At 48.2% G+C, this 14731-nt stretch overlaps 1 protein-coding gene across 2 annotated transcripts in view; it reads left to right on the plus strand.

Annotated features, from left to right (window-relative positions):
* Nucleotides 1-14731, plus strand: part of LOC125716536 (lysine-specific demethylase 2B-like) — a 46430-nt gene that overhangs the window by 8180 nt on the left and 23519 nt on the right. For both annotated transcript variants that reach the window (XM_048988966.1, XM_048988957.1), the window contains exons 2-4: nt 3991-4119; nt 7203-7555; nt 11644-11730. In XM_048988966.1, the coding sequence (XP_048844923.1) occupies nt 4026-4119; nt 7203-7555; nt 11644-11730 (534 nt within the window). In that variant the 5' untranslated portion in view covers nt 3991-4025. The remainder of the gene's footprint in view (nt 1-3990; nt 4120-7202; nt 7556-11643; nt 11731-14731) is intronic.

The following is a 14731-nucleotide window of genomic DNA, read 5'->3' on the forward strand; positions in this document are numbered from 1 at the left end:
AGACAGGGCATGAAACTGGAAGCCTGTGGCTAAGTCTGTTTGTTTGTTTGTTTTGTGTGTGTCGTTTGCTGTTCGCCTGCCGTTGATGCAAAGAAATTCCCTCACGCTCCCATGCATGTGTTGGGTTTCCAGTTGGTTTCCATGACCTTCAATGGGACCATTTTCTAATATGCTCCTCAGGAAACACTCAGTCGCACCTGTGCCCCATGACAGAGAGAGTGACCACAGCAGCCCTTTTTGTGTTTATAGCCACCTGGCACGCTCTGTGGACCCGGGTGTGTTACTGCTACAGTTTATTATGGAAGCGGGGGCCCAAATAATCGAAACATTAATCATCTGCCACTAATTTGTCATGATGTGAGGCTGGCTTTGGGTCAATGTACTCTATGTAGAACTGCTGCTTAAATATTTCGATCTTGATAAAATCATTGTGTTACCTAAACCGTTCCAAGCTTTGTGAGGCTTCACGTAAATTAATGTTTGTACAATATAAAAGCATTCATTCTAGTTCCTTTATAAAATATAAATAATTATTAGAACAATATCTTTATTATGGGGTAGCACCCAGTACAGCTGCCAGCGCCGATGTCTCCCATGTCCCTCATTAGGTCAAGTGACAGAACAGTACTTCCACACAGTGAGTGTCAGTGAGCAGGCCTGCCACAGCATGCACCCTGCTCCTTAGTACCTAACACGCTCCGTGTTTCCATGTTCTTCGTCAGGTCGAGTGAGAGACTGCTGCTATTTCACACAGTGAGTGTCAGTGAGCAGGCCTGCCACAGCATGCACCCTGCTCCTTAGTACCTAACACGCTCCGTGTTTCCATGTTCTTCGTCAGGTCGAGTGAGAGACTGCTGCTATTTCACACAGTGAGTGTCAGTGAGCAGGCCTGCCACAGCATGCACCCTGCTCCTTAGTACCTAACACGCTCCGTGTTTCCATGTTCTTTGTCAGCTCGAGTGAGAGACTGCTGCTATTTCACACAGTGAGTGTCAGTGAGCAGGCCTGCCACAGCATGCACCTTGCTCCTTAGTACCTAACACGCTCCGTGTTTCCATGTTCTTCGTCAGCTCGAGTGAGAGACTGCTGCTATTTCACACAGTGAGTGTCAGTGAGCAGGCCTGCCACAGCATGCACCCTGCTCCTTAGTACCTAACACGCTCCGTGTTTCCATGTTCTTCGTCAGCTCGAGTGAGAGACTGCTGCTATTTCACACAGTGAGTGTCAGTGAGCAGGCCTGCCACAGCATGCACCTTGCTCCTTAGTACCTAACACGCTCCATGTTTCCATGTTCTTTGTCAGCTCGAGTGAGAGACTGCTGCTATTTCACACAGTGAGTGTCAGTGAGCAGGCCTGCCACAGCATGCACCCTGCTCCTTAGTACCTAACACGCTCCGTGTTTCCATGTTCTTCGTCAGGTCGAGTGAGAGACTGCTGCTATTTCACACAGTGAGTGTCAGTGAGCAGGCCTGCCACAGCATGCACCCTGCTCCTTAGTACCTAACACGCTCTGTGTTTCCATGTTCTTTGTCAGCTCGAGTGAGAGACTGCTGCTATTTCACACAGTGAGTGTCAGTGAGCAGGCCTGCCACAGCATGCACCCTGCTCCTTAGTACCTAACACGCTCCGTGTTTCCATGTTCTTCGTCAGGTCGAGTGAGAGACTGCTGCTATTTCACACAGTGAGTGTCAGTGAGCAGGCCTGCCACAGCATGCACCCTGCTCCTTAGTACCTAACACGCTCCGTGTTTCCATGTTCTTTGTCAGCTCGAGTGAGAGACTGCTGCTATTTCACACAGTGAGTGTCAGTGAGCAGGCCTGCCACAGCATGCACCCTGCTCCTTAGTACCTAACACGCTCCGTGTTTCCATGTTCTTTGTCAGCTCGAGTGAGAGACTGCTGCTATTTCACACAGTGAGTGTCAGTGAGCAGGCCTGCCACAGCATGCACCCTGCTCCTTAGTACCTAACACGCTCCGTGTTTCCATGTTCTTCGTCAGCTCGAGTGAGAGACTGCTGCTATTTCACACAGTGAGTGTCAGTGAGCAGGCCTGCCACAGCATGCACCCTGCTCCTTAGTACCTAACACGCTCCGTGTTTCCATGTTCTTCGTCAGCTCGAGTGAGAGACTGCTGCTATTTCACACAGTGAGTGTCAGTGAGCAGGCCTGCCACAGCATGCACCTTGCTCCTTAGTACCTAACACGCTCCATGTTTCCATGTTATTTGTCAGCTCGAGTGAGAGACTGCTGCTATTTCACACAGTGAGTGTCAGTGAGCAGGCCTGCCACAGCATGCACCCTGCTCCTTAGTACCTAACACGCTCCGTGTTTCCATGTTCTTTGTCAGCTCGACTGAGAGACTGCTGCTATTTCACACAGTGAGTGTCAGTGAGCAGGCCTGCCACAGCATGTACCTTGCTCCTTAGTACCTAACACGCTCCGTGTTTCCATGTTCTTCGTCAGGTCGAGTGAGAGACTGGTGCAGTTTCACACGGTGAGTGTCCGTGAGTCGGCCCGGAACAGTGTTTGTGGGTTGTGATGTGAGAGCAGACACACTGGGCCACCTCAGTAGGGATGGGGCTGGACTCTGAGAAAAGATGCAGATATTGCTGTGAAGATGTCATAGAGACGTTTTTCCACCGCATCAGGTACCATACTTTTGGTGGCAAAAATACGGTACTTCAATGTGTTGGTTTTCCACTGGAAAACAGGTACCAGTGCTGAATGATATAACAACAAGAGGTGGGATATTTTGTACTGAATTCGAAAAATGGCTGTAGTGTATTACAGGACAGGATGACGTGCGATATTAATACCAACATCACATGCTATGCACATCCAATTATTACATCGATAGTCAAATAGATTAAGGCTTTTTCTAACTAAGTTCTATATGGACATTATAGCTCAGGGGGTTAAAGTTCCGCTAAAATACTTTTACACTGTTAACCTGTCATAGGAAAAAAACTTAGTAAGCTTTGGAGTTTTATTATTCCTTTAATAGATTCTTACATGTTTAAAATCAGTTTGAAGTTGACCTCCGCTGCTTTGGCGTGAGCGCTGCATGTGTTCCCCGAGACGATCCGTAATCATTCTCAAGCTTGCCATTAAAATCACTCAAACATGAGTTTGAGAGAAATTTATGAACTCCTTTTTTGTTTTATATATATATATATATATATATATATATATATATATATATATATATATATATATATATGTATGTATGTTTTATAAATACTGCAATATTTATTACAACAAAATCACATCGCTATATTTATAACTAAATCACATCGCTATTAATGCAGGATATTAAGCAATATACTTTCTCATCCTTTTTTTCTTCTTATGCCATCTGGATCTTTTAGCATGAATGTTTTTACAACCAACTCACATTTTTTTCGTTTATCATTTATTTCTGATTTCCAAACTGTCCTGGACTCTCCAGTGACTCCCACAGTGAATCCTGCCATGACTCCCACAGTGACTCCTGGAATGACTCTAACAGTGACTATTGCTATGACTCCTGCCATGACTCCCACAGTGATTCCTGCTGTCACTACCACAGTGACTCCTGCTGTGACTCCCACAGCTCAAAGCACCGTGAAACCCCCACCTACTGTATGCAGTCCTTATTTTAAGTAACTTCCAAGGTCTATTTTTAGCACCAGCGAGTCCCAAAAACAAAACAGAAACAAGCGCTGAGTGGAACCCTTTTGCTAGTTATTCTTTATACTTTTTTTACAGCAGGCAATGCTGTATCCATGTCATTTAATGAAGACAGGAGTGGAGTTGTAGGTACAAGTCTTTGGCAGGATCCCCCCACATCTGCACGCTTTTTTCAATTATGTATGTATATCATTTTCACTATTTATTTATTTTGAAGACATGTCTGGCCTGGGCCTGTTTTGTTAGCCACTCTTATTGCAAAGGAAATGTGATTATCGATGTAAAGACCAGGTGTAAATTAACCCAGAACTGTCTGTTCCAGGTTCCTGATGGATCCTCCCTTGATTCTGTGATGGGATGTGCTGCTGTGTCACAGGAAGACCTCTCTGCTGCCTGACAAAAGCTCTCCATCGAAGTGTCACTAAGCACAGCACGGGGTCCATGCTGATTGGTAAGTAATTCTCATCCAGGTCAGTGTTTACCAGTTGCCCTTAGGAACTCTGGGTAATGTGTGATTAGTTATGTTTGTAGGTTATGGAGCGGAAGAGGGGGTTTCCCTTATCAGTCTCCTCCATCCATCCATCTTCCATTTTCCACCACTTATCTGGAGTTTAGTCGCAGGGGCAGCAGTCTAAGCAGGGATGCCCAGACCTCCCTTTCTCCAGCCACCTCCTCCAGCTCCTCCAGGGGAATACCAAGGCGTTCCCTGGCCAGCCCAGAGATATAATCCCTCCCACATGTCCTAGGTCTGCCCCAGGGTTATCTGCACTGATCTGCCTATCAATCTCCCGCTCTATTCTTCCCTCAGTTGTGAACAAGAACAACTCCTGCGCTTGAGACAGTAACTCATCCCCAAACAGGCAGGGGGCAGTTTAACCATTTCTGGACAAGCATGGCCCTCTACTTGGAGGTGCTGATCCTCACCCCGGCCACTTCACCCTCGCCTGCAAACAGCCCCAATGCAGGAAACAGAGGAGCAGAAGTCCAGGGAGTAGGGCTGTATTGTCGGAGAATACATCCACAAACAACGATTACACAAAGTGCTGACATCAATGACCGGACTGAGGAAAACATACCTAACGCAGACTTAAATACAATGAACTAAACAGCAATGAGAAACAGCCGGTAAACACAGGGAATCCACACAAAGTTAACGAGGGGGTGTGGCACACAGAAGAAGTGGACGATCAGGGCAGGACACTGCAGATCACAGCGACACCAGCAGGATCACTTAATCTGAAAAAAGCAAAGATACGATGCTGAGCTCACAGAACTGGACCCCTCAACCCATTGGCTGTGTGTATACATTCTGTCCTTAAAAGTTATCAAGACGGCATCTCTCTGCCTCCTCCACTCGCTTATTATATTCCATGTCCATCCATCCATCCATCCATTTTCCAAACCGCTTATCCTATTGGGTCGCGGGGGGTCCGGAGCCTATCCCAGAAGCAATGGGCATGAGGCAGGGAACAACCCAGGATGGGGGGCCAGCCCATCGCAGGACACACTCACACACCAGTCACTCTCACATGCACACCTACGGGCAATTTAGCAACTCCAATTAGCCTCAGCATGGGGGGAAACCGGAGTACCCGGAGGAAACCCCTCAACAACATGGGGAGAACATGCAAACTCACACACACACACATGTGACCCAGGCGGACCTGACCCAGGTGAACTTGAACCCGGGTCCCAGAGGTGTGAGGCAACAGTGCTAACAGTGCATATTCTAGCTTATTATATGCCAGTTTCAGTAGCCGAGGACCGGTCCGCCAAGGCTGCCCAATCCACACTGTAGCTATTTAATGTCCTTCTTTTATTTTACAAGTGGGAACTCACTCATTACTACATGGAGTGACAGATGACAAGGGCTGGGTACTGAACTTCGATACTTTTGTGGTACTGACCGAAATGCTGCGATCCTATAAAGGACTGAAAAATGAATTATCTTTCGGTGCTGAATTCCGATACCCAAACAGTAAATCTCAGCGTCTGTGAGCTAATAAGCATGCAGCATACTTATGTAAAGTTCTAAAACTGCTGGTGATTGGCTGTCTAATGCAGGGCTCTCCAACTCCAGTCCTGGAGATCTACTGTCCAGTAGGTTTTCTATCATACCCAGCTTCTGATGAGCCACACCTGCTCTCAGGTAAATACCAGGGACAGGTGTGGCTCATCAGAAGCCAAATGGGACAGAAAACCTACTGGACAGTAGCTCTCCAGGACCGGACTTGGAGACCCCTGGTCTAATGTAACACCACACAAACACATCATAGAGGGAAAAAATCTGCCCAGAGACAAACTTGTGAACTGGTTTGCGTTTGTGTTGTTTTTGTTTGTGGTGTAAAAAATGCCCAAGAAGTCAAAAGTGTGGCTCCATGGGGTTCCAGACTGCGTCCATTTAGTTGCATTTTGCACCTGTGTGACTTGCAAATATACCCCCCACACAGTGGCTGACCACATATCGTATATCACATGAAACACCTAGAGAGCGAGAATTGGTGTGTATGATAGAATTAATGGAATTCATTTTGTACCTCTATAAGATCGAACACCTTTTTGCTTGCATCTGGTGCCAGCGGTGAAACATGCCAGTACTCCTCAGAGGAATGTTTGCTTTTTAATCTGTGGAACATGAAAGATTGTTCTGCTGGCAAGAATTATTTATGACTTATAAACATGTCACAGGTCATATACGTAAGATATAAATAAAAGGCCTGGTCCCGTTATGATCACGATCGCTCCCCCCAGCAACTAACCAGTAACTAACAAAACAACTTGTTCAAATAAAAGATTTGTTCTGTAATGTTTAATGTATTTTTGTTGTTGTTGAAACTGATTAAAAAACATTGGTATCGAAAAACGTTTTGTTCAGGAACCAGTGCCGAAATCTAGGTGTTATTCTGGTGCTGGAATTGAAATATTTCGAATGATGCCCAGCCCTAGAGACACAACTGACCGCACTTTTCTCTGTGGTTCCTACAGACACAACTGACCGCACTTTTCTCTGTGGTTCCTACAGACACAACTGACCGCACTTTTCTCTGTGGTTCCTTCAGATATAACTGACCGCACTTTTCTCTGTGGTTCCTACAGACACAACTGAACGCACTTTTCTCTGTGGTTCCTACAGACACAACTGACCGCCCTTTTCTCTGTGGTTCCTCCTTCCCACACTGTGTCTGTCAAGCAGCCATGGTTCGCTTGCTTTTCTCACAGATGTTTCTCTTCTCCTTTTATTTGGGCCTGTATTGTTTTTCTCTGTAATCAGGGGGGTTTTGTTGATAATCATGCCACTTCTGTGCAATTTAGAAAGTGAACCAGAGCAGACCTGTTTCATGGTGTGTCATGGTGACCTGTTGCTTTGTGGTTTTATGCGGTTTATGCGGTTCTGCCGTCTGGCAGGTTTTACCTGAACCATGTGAATGAACTCAGATCAGCGATTTTCCCCTGAACACACTGTCTGCACTGCAGAGTGACCAAGCTGCTGGCTGCTTCATGTATCTTCCCCTGCTTCTGTCCTTCCTGTTGCAGAGCAGGAGCTGAGCAGCCAGAGCGCTCCCACGCACCTGAGATTGGACATGGACGGGGCCTTGTATGGGACTTATGGCGACGGCCCCCAGGGCAGAGATCAGCCTTTTGCTCCCGCCTCCAGCAGCACCCTCATGCAGGAGCAGGGTGACCGCCCCGCGGCCTGCCTGCTGGAGCTTCCGCAGACCCCATCGGGATCTCCGGCAACGGAGCCCCCTACTCGCTGGACACACCTCACAGAGTTCGAGCTGAAGGGTCTGAAGGCCTTGGTGGAGAAGCTGGAGTCCCTTCCAGATGGGGGGCGGCACCTTGCCCCAGACCCCGAGGACTCGCAGGCCCTGCTGGAAGGCATGACGGTGAGGGTGTTTGTGCAACTACCCACTGCATGAGGCGCCTCTGAACATCTCACTTGCTTAGCTGCCCCCAGAGGATTGACAGAGATCTGCCTGAATGAGGCTGGCTCAGGAGCATTAACAAAGCTCTAGGCTGTGCCTGTATGTAGATTTTGATCTAGCTGTTCCTCTAGCTTAGCCACTTAGCATGAATGGTTGGCCCATGGATATTATCTGCTGTTTTATTTCACGAAGAAGAAGTAATGAGCGCTGCCAATGTGCTGTTCCCATCTGGTTTTCTGCTGTCTCCTATGCTGCCCCCTGCAGGAGCAGCAGGGAATGCTGGAAGTTTTCTTGACTTAGCTTTTGTGCGTAGCTTGCTGGAGTGAATCCTCACAGAGTTTTGCAGCCAGCTTTCTGTTAATATGCTGGCCCTCCTTCTCTAGGGTTTGAGCGGATGAGTGCTCAGGTCAAAAGTCACTGGGTTTGTGGGTGGAGCACTGATTGTTACTTACCGTGCAATGGGTCCCTGTCATCAACTCTGTGATGTGAGCCTCTGTTTTGTGGACAGATTTCATGCAGAGATGTCACCAAGTCCTGTTCACACAGCACAAACAGTCACTGCTGTAACAGCTGAGGATGTTTGTGCTGGTGGATGTATGTTGAATCTGAACATGCTTCGGGAACCTGCTGCGAGTTGTTCTGGGCAGTCTGCTGAGGCTGCGGGCCCTCAACCCAGCAAACACAGAAGCATGTTTGTGGGGTGACGCGGTACAACACGAATTATGTATCGCAGATTGTCTGTGTGTCTGCTGCAAGACGTGCAGTGTGTATGTTTAGGAGAGCACTTTCGAGGAATACTGAGGAGCAGAATAATAGCTGAAGTGGGAAAGTGTCCTGCCAAAGCAAGGAATGGGGACAAGAAGGTGACGAAAATTAATAGAAAGTTCTGTTGGATGTGGAACAGCTGCTCTGATCATGCAGGAGTAGCTACATTAAGGCCATTTCAGCACCTGGAAATTCTGTGTGAAAAAGCGCTTTTGGAATTAATATCAGTTGTTAATCATTATCTGAAGTCCTTCATCAAGGAAACTTTTTGTGGCAGTAATGTGCCTTAATGTGCCTTTTAATTAAAATATGTATTTTAATCATGTAATGTGAGCCCTGTAATGTGAGCCCTGTAATGTGAGCCCTGTAATGTGAGCCCTGTAATGTGAGCCCCGTAATGTGAGCCCCGTAATGTGAGCCCCGTAATGTGAGCCCCGTAATGTGAGCCCCGTAATGTGAGCCCCGTAATGTGAGCCCCGTAATGTGAGCCCCGTAATGTGAGCCCCGTAATGTGAGCCCCGTAATGTGAGCCCCGTAATGTGAGCCCCGTAATGTGAGCCCCGTAATGTGAGCCCCGTAATGTGAGCCCCGTAATGTGAGCCCCGTAATGTGAGCCCCGTAATGTGAGCCCCGTAATGTGAGCCCTGTAATGTGAGCCCTGTAATGTGAGCCCCGTAATGTGAGCCCCGTAATGTGAGCCCTATAATGTGAGCCCTGTAATGTGAGCCCCGTAATGTGAGCCCCGTAATGTGAGCCCCGTAATGTGAGCCCCGTAATGTGAGCCCCGTAATGTGAGCCCCGTAATGTGAGCCCCGTAATGTGAGCCCTGTAATGTGAGCCCTGTAATGTGAGCCCCGTAATGTGAGCCCCGTAATGTGAGCCCCGTAATGTGAGCCCCGTAATGTGAGCCCTGTAATGTGAGCCCCGTAATGTGAGCCCCGTAATGTGAGCCCCGTAATGTGAGCCCCGTAATGTGAGCCCCGTAATGTGAGCCCTGTAATGTGAGCCCCGTAATGTGAGCCCCGTAATGTGAGCCCCGTAATGTGAGCCCCGTAATGTGAGCCCCGTAATGTGAGCCCCGTAATGTGAGCCCCGTAATGTGAGCCCCGTAATGTGAGCCCTGTAATGTGAGCCCTGTAATGTGAGCCCCGTAATGTGAGCCCCGTAATGTGAGCCCCGTAATGTGAGCCCCGTAATGTGAGCCCCGTAATGTGAGCCCCGTAATGTGAGCCCCGTAATGTGAGCCCTGTAATGTGAGCCCTGTAATGTGAGCCCCGTAATGTGAGCCCCGTAATGTGAGCCCTGTAATGTGAGCCCTGTAATGTGAGCCCTGTAATGTGAGCCCCGTAATGTGAGCCCCGTAATGTGAGCCCTGTAATGTGAGCCCCGTAATGTGAGCCCCGTAATGTGAGCCCCGTAATGTGAGCCCCGTAATGTGAGCCCTGTAATGTGAGCCCCGTAATGTGAGCCCCGTAATGTGAGCCCCGTAATGTGAGCCCCGTAATGTGAGCCCCGTAATGTGAGCCCTGTAATGTGAGCCCCGTAATGTGAGCCCTGTAATGTGAGCCCTGTAATGTGAGCCCCGTAATGTGAGCCCCGTAATGTGAGCCCCGTAATGTGAGCCCCGTAATGTGAGCCCTGTAATGTGAGCCCTGTAATGTGAGCCCTGTAATGTGAGCCCCGTAATGTGAGCCCCGTAATGTGAGCCCTGTAATGTGAGCCCCGTAATGTGAGCCCCGTAATGTGAGCCCCGTAATGTGAGCCCCGTAATGTGAGCCCCGTAATGTGAGCCCCGTAATGTGAGCCCTGTAATGTGAGCCCTGTAATGTGAGCCCTGTAATGTGAGCCCCGTAATGTGAGCCCCGTAATGTGAGCCCCGTAATGTGAGCCCCGTAATGTGAGCCCCGTAATGTGAGCCCTGTAATGTGAGCCCTGTAATGTGAGCCCCGTAATGTGAGCCCCGTAATGTGAGCCCCGTAATGTGAGCCCCGTAATGTGAGCCCCGTAATGTGAGCCCCGTAATGTGAGCCCCGTAATGTGAGCCCCGTAATGTGAGCCCTGTAATGTGAGCCCCGTAATGTGAGCCCCGTAATGTGAGCCCCGTAATGTGAGCCCCGTAATGTGAGCCCCGTAATGTGAGCCCTGTAATGTGAGCCCCGTAATGTGAGCCCCGTAATGTGAGCCCCGTAATGTGAGCCCCGTAATGTGAGCCCCGTAATGTGAGCCCTGTAATGTGAGCCCTGTAATGTGAGCCCCGTAATGTGAGCCCCGTAATGTGAGCCCCGTAATGTGAGCCTTGTAATGTGAGCCCCGTAATGTGAGCCCCGTAATGTGAGCCCCGTAATGTGAGCCCTGTAATGTGAGCCCTGTAATGTGAGCCCCGTAATGTGAGCCCCGTAATGTGAGCCCCGTAATGTGAGCCCCGTAATGTGAGCCCCGTAATGTGAGCCCCGTAATGTGAGCCCCGTAATGTGAGCCCCGTAATGTGAGCCCCGTAATGTGAGCCCCGTAATGTGAGCCCCGTAATGTGAGCCCCGTAATGTGAGCCCCGTAATGTGAGCCCCGTAATGTGAGCCCCGTAATGTGAGCCCTGTAATGTGAGCCCTGTAATGTGAGCCCCGTAATGTGAGCCCCGTAATGTGAGCCCCGTAATGTGAGCCCTGTAATGTGAGCCCTGTAATGTGAGCCCTGTAATGTGAGCCCCGTAATGTGAGCCCCGTAATGTGAGCCCCGTAATGTGAGCCCCGTAATGTGAGCCCCGTAATGTGAGCCCCGTAATGTGAGCCCCGTAATGTGAGCCCCGTGGGCCTGATCCACAGGAGACTCTATCAGCTTGTGGCTTTCGATGACGGTGCTCAGTTAGTTTCTTGGGAGACTCTGCCCCCCCCTCCTCGCAAAACACACACTCTCACTTGTCAGCAGGGCAGAGATGGTGCTGGTTGGACCAGCTCACTACAGGCACCAGCTGCAGGTAATGAAGTCACTACTGGACCCGAGAAAGGGCAGTGGTGTGGACAGGATGTCAGTACCCAGCATGTACCGGAGCCTGTCCATGGTCGGTTATGTCTGTCTTACTGAGAAGTGTGAGGCAAACCAAGAGGCTCACTATTCTGTGAGATCAGGCCGTTCGGGACAGTCATTGCTGGAGTGTTACTCTCCACAGGGAATACAAAGTACAAAAGCAGCCACTGTCTCTGATGTTGCCCCATGCTGTCTCTCACTCTAATAACCCCCATGCAGCCCCCCTCACTTCCGAAAGCTCACTGTCGTATCCCCCCGCCCAGATGGTGCTGAAGGAGCATGTGGATGATGGCTCTACCTTGGCCCCCGCCGGCATCCCCCCCATGGGTTGGCCCGGCAAGCCACTAAAGGTAAGAGCATCCACTCAGAAGCAGCTGCCTTCCCAGACTCCCGAGTGGAAAGAGGGGCAGAGGTGATGTGCTTCCTGGAATAATACTCAAAAGCGCTCACAGTGCCAGCAGGGGGCGCTGCTCTGTACTTTTGGTATGGTACCTTTAGTATGGTACCTTTGGTATGGTACCTTTGGTATGGTACCTTTGGTATGGTACTTTTGGTATGGTACCTTTGGTATGGTACTTTTGGTATGGTACCTTTGGTATGGTACCTTTGGCATGGTACCTTTGGTATGGTACTTTTGGTATGGTACCTTTGGTATGGTACTTTTGGTATGGTACCTTTGGTATGGTACCTTTGGTATGGTACTTTTGGTATGGTACCTTTGGTATGGTACCTTTGGTATGGTACTTTTGGTATGGTACCTTTGGTATGGTACCTTTGGTATGGTACTTTTGGTATGGTACCTTTAGTATGGTACCTTTGGTATGGTACTTTTGGTATGGTACCTTTGGTATGGTACCTTTGGCATGGTACCTTTGGTATGGTACTTTTGGTATGGTACCTTTGGTATGGTACCTTTGGTATGGTACTTTTGGTATGGTACCTTTGGTATGGTACTTTTGGTATGGTACCTTTGGTATGGTACCTTTGGCATGGTACCTTTGGTATGGTACTTTTGGTATGGTACCTTTGGTATGGTACTTTTGGTCCTTTTGCGTTTCCATTGACTTCCGGTCAAGTACCAGTACCAAAAGTTCTAGTAGTCCCAGACAAGCTGGGGTACTTCTTTGGAACTTCGGTACCTTGGGGTGGGACTTGAAACGCTTTTTGCCGATTGGTTATGTAAATAAACGGTTGCAAACTGAAAGCAATGATAAACGAACTAAAAACATAGTATATATATAAATAGGTCAAATGATCTGCTCAGAAGAACAGATACAACAAAAAGATCAGGATGACATGACAAGAAATTTTAAAAAGTATTTTGTTTAATATACTAGAATCCTAGCGATGTGATTTTGTCATAATAAATATTGGGGCATTTATAAAACAGAAGAGGAGTTCATAAACCCGTCTACAAGTCATTTAAACAGCAAGGATGAAAATTAACATGTTGGCCTTGGAGAATGAATGCAGCGCTCGTGCAAAAGCAGAAGGAGCAAACTTCAACTTTAAGATTTTTAAACAAATATTAGATAATCTATAAAAGGAGTAATAATGAAAATTGTAAAGCTTGCTAAGATTTTTTCTTATGACAGAATAACAGTAGAAATATTTTAGCAGAACTTTAACCCCCTGAGCAATAATGTCTGTACGATGTAAGATTTGCACGTGCACAACATGTGATGTTAGTATTAATATCATGCATCACCCAGCCCATTTTCCAACCTGCTTATCCTTCTTGGACACTTTTTAGAATCCAATATTTGGAATTCAGTACCAAATACCCTGCCTTGGTTGTGATGTCATTTGGCACTGGAACCAGTGGAAAACTTTGGGGCGTGGGGGCTTTGGAGCCTATCCTGGAAGCTATGGGCATGAGGCAGGGATGGGGGCCAGCCCATCGCAGGGCACACTCACACACCATTCACTCACACATGCACTCCTACGGACAATTTAGCAACTCCAGTTAGCCTCAGCATGTTTTTGGACTGTGGGGGGAAACCGGAGTACCTGGAGGAAACCCCATGATGACATGGGGAGAACATGCAAACTCCACACACATGTAACGCAGGTGGAGATTCGAACCCGGGTCCCAGAGGTGTGAGGCAACAGTGCTAACCACTGCACCGCCATGCCGCCTCCAGTGCTAACCACTGCATCGCCATGCCGCCCCCAGTGCTAACCACTGCACCGCCATGCAGCCCCCAGTGCTAACCGCTGCACCGCCATGTCGCCCCCAGTGCTAACCGCTGCACCGCCATGTCACCCCCAGTGCTGAACACTGCACCACCATGTCACCCTCGCACTATAATATACTACAGCCAATGTTTGGAATTCAATACCAAATAACCCACTTGGGTTGCGATGTCATTTGGCGACGGTACCAGTGGAAAACTATCATGAGATACCAAAAGTACGGTACCAAAAGTACAGTTCCTGGTGAGACGGAGCCCTCAGTGAGTAAAATGAAAGCAGTGTAGGAATAACGGTATTGGGGTGTTTTTTGCTGCAGATATGTGACCATGATCCATGGCAGAAAACATTGGGGTTAGTTCATTATCATTATATAATTATTTTTGAATTTTTATTTATTTTACACATTTTTTTTGGTGTGCACATGAGCGTCTCTTAAGTTTTGTTGTTCAGGCTTGTCAGTACACTAATAAGTCTGGGTTGCAAGTCACTGGCATGACATTCCGGGGGTTGTGGGCTGAAACCCCATGTCCTACTGGGCCCGATGTTCCAAAGCGCCTCAGTGAGGACTTGCAGAGTTTTAGAAGAGGCCTTGGAGAAAAGTGTGTTATTAGTCAGAATATGGAAGGAAAAGTAAGAAGTGTAACTATTTAGATACAGCAAAACACCTCTAGAATTCTAGTTTCAAATCCAGCCCCTGGTCTGTTTGTGTGTCCTGTGCTTGCAATACCTGGCAAGTGGGTAAGGAAGATATAGGGATGGATTGATAGATGTTACAATCTACATTACAGCAGATGTTAGGGTGGGAGCCATTGTTAACTGAACATATGTGGGTAAAGATTGGTGGGTTTGGGCTGGGGTTGGGGTGGAGAGTTATTTCCTGTATGGGCTGCAGAGACAGAGATGCTCTGTCATAATTATAGCTCAGTCACTCCCCAGTGATTCCCTGCCAATGACTCTGGTTAATCTGTGACCATCCTGGAGCATATGGTCAGGCCAACTCGGAGGTCTGGGGTCCAGGCAGGTGGGACATGGAAGGCAGGGTGTCCCAATAAATGGCGGGTTGTTCTGTGACCTTCCTTATTCCACAGGACTGTAGCCTGTACACCTTTAAAATCACCTTTAACAAAACTCAGTCTCAGATGGGAACCTGGCTCT

This window comes from Brienomyrus brachyistius, chromosome 2 (genome assembly GCF_023856365.1).
Source record: "Brienomyrus brachyistius isolate T26 chromosome 2, BBRACH_0.4, whole genome shotgun sequence".
NCBI classification, from domain to species: domain Eukaryota; kingdom Metazoa; phylum Chordata; class Actinopteri; order Osteoglossiformes; family Mormyridae; genus Brienomyrus; species Brienomyrus brachyistius.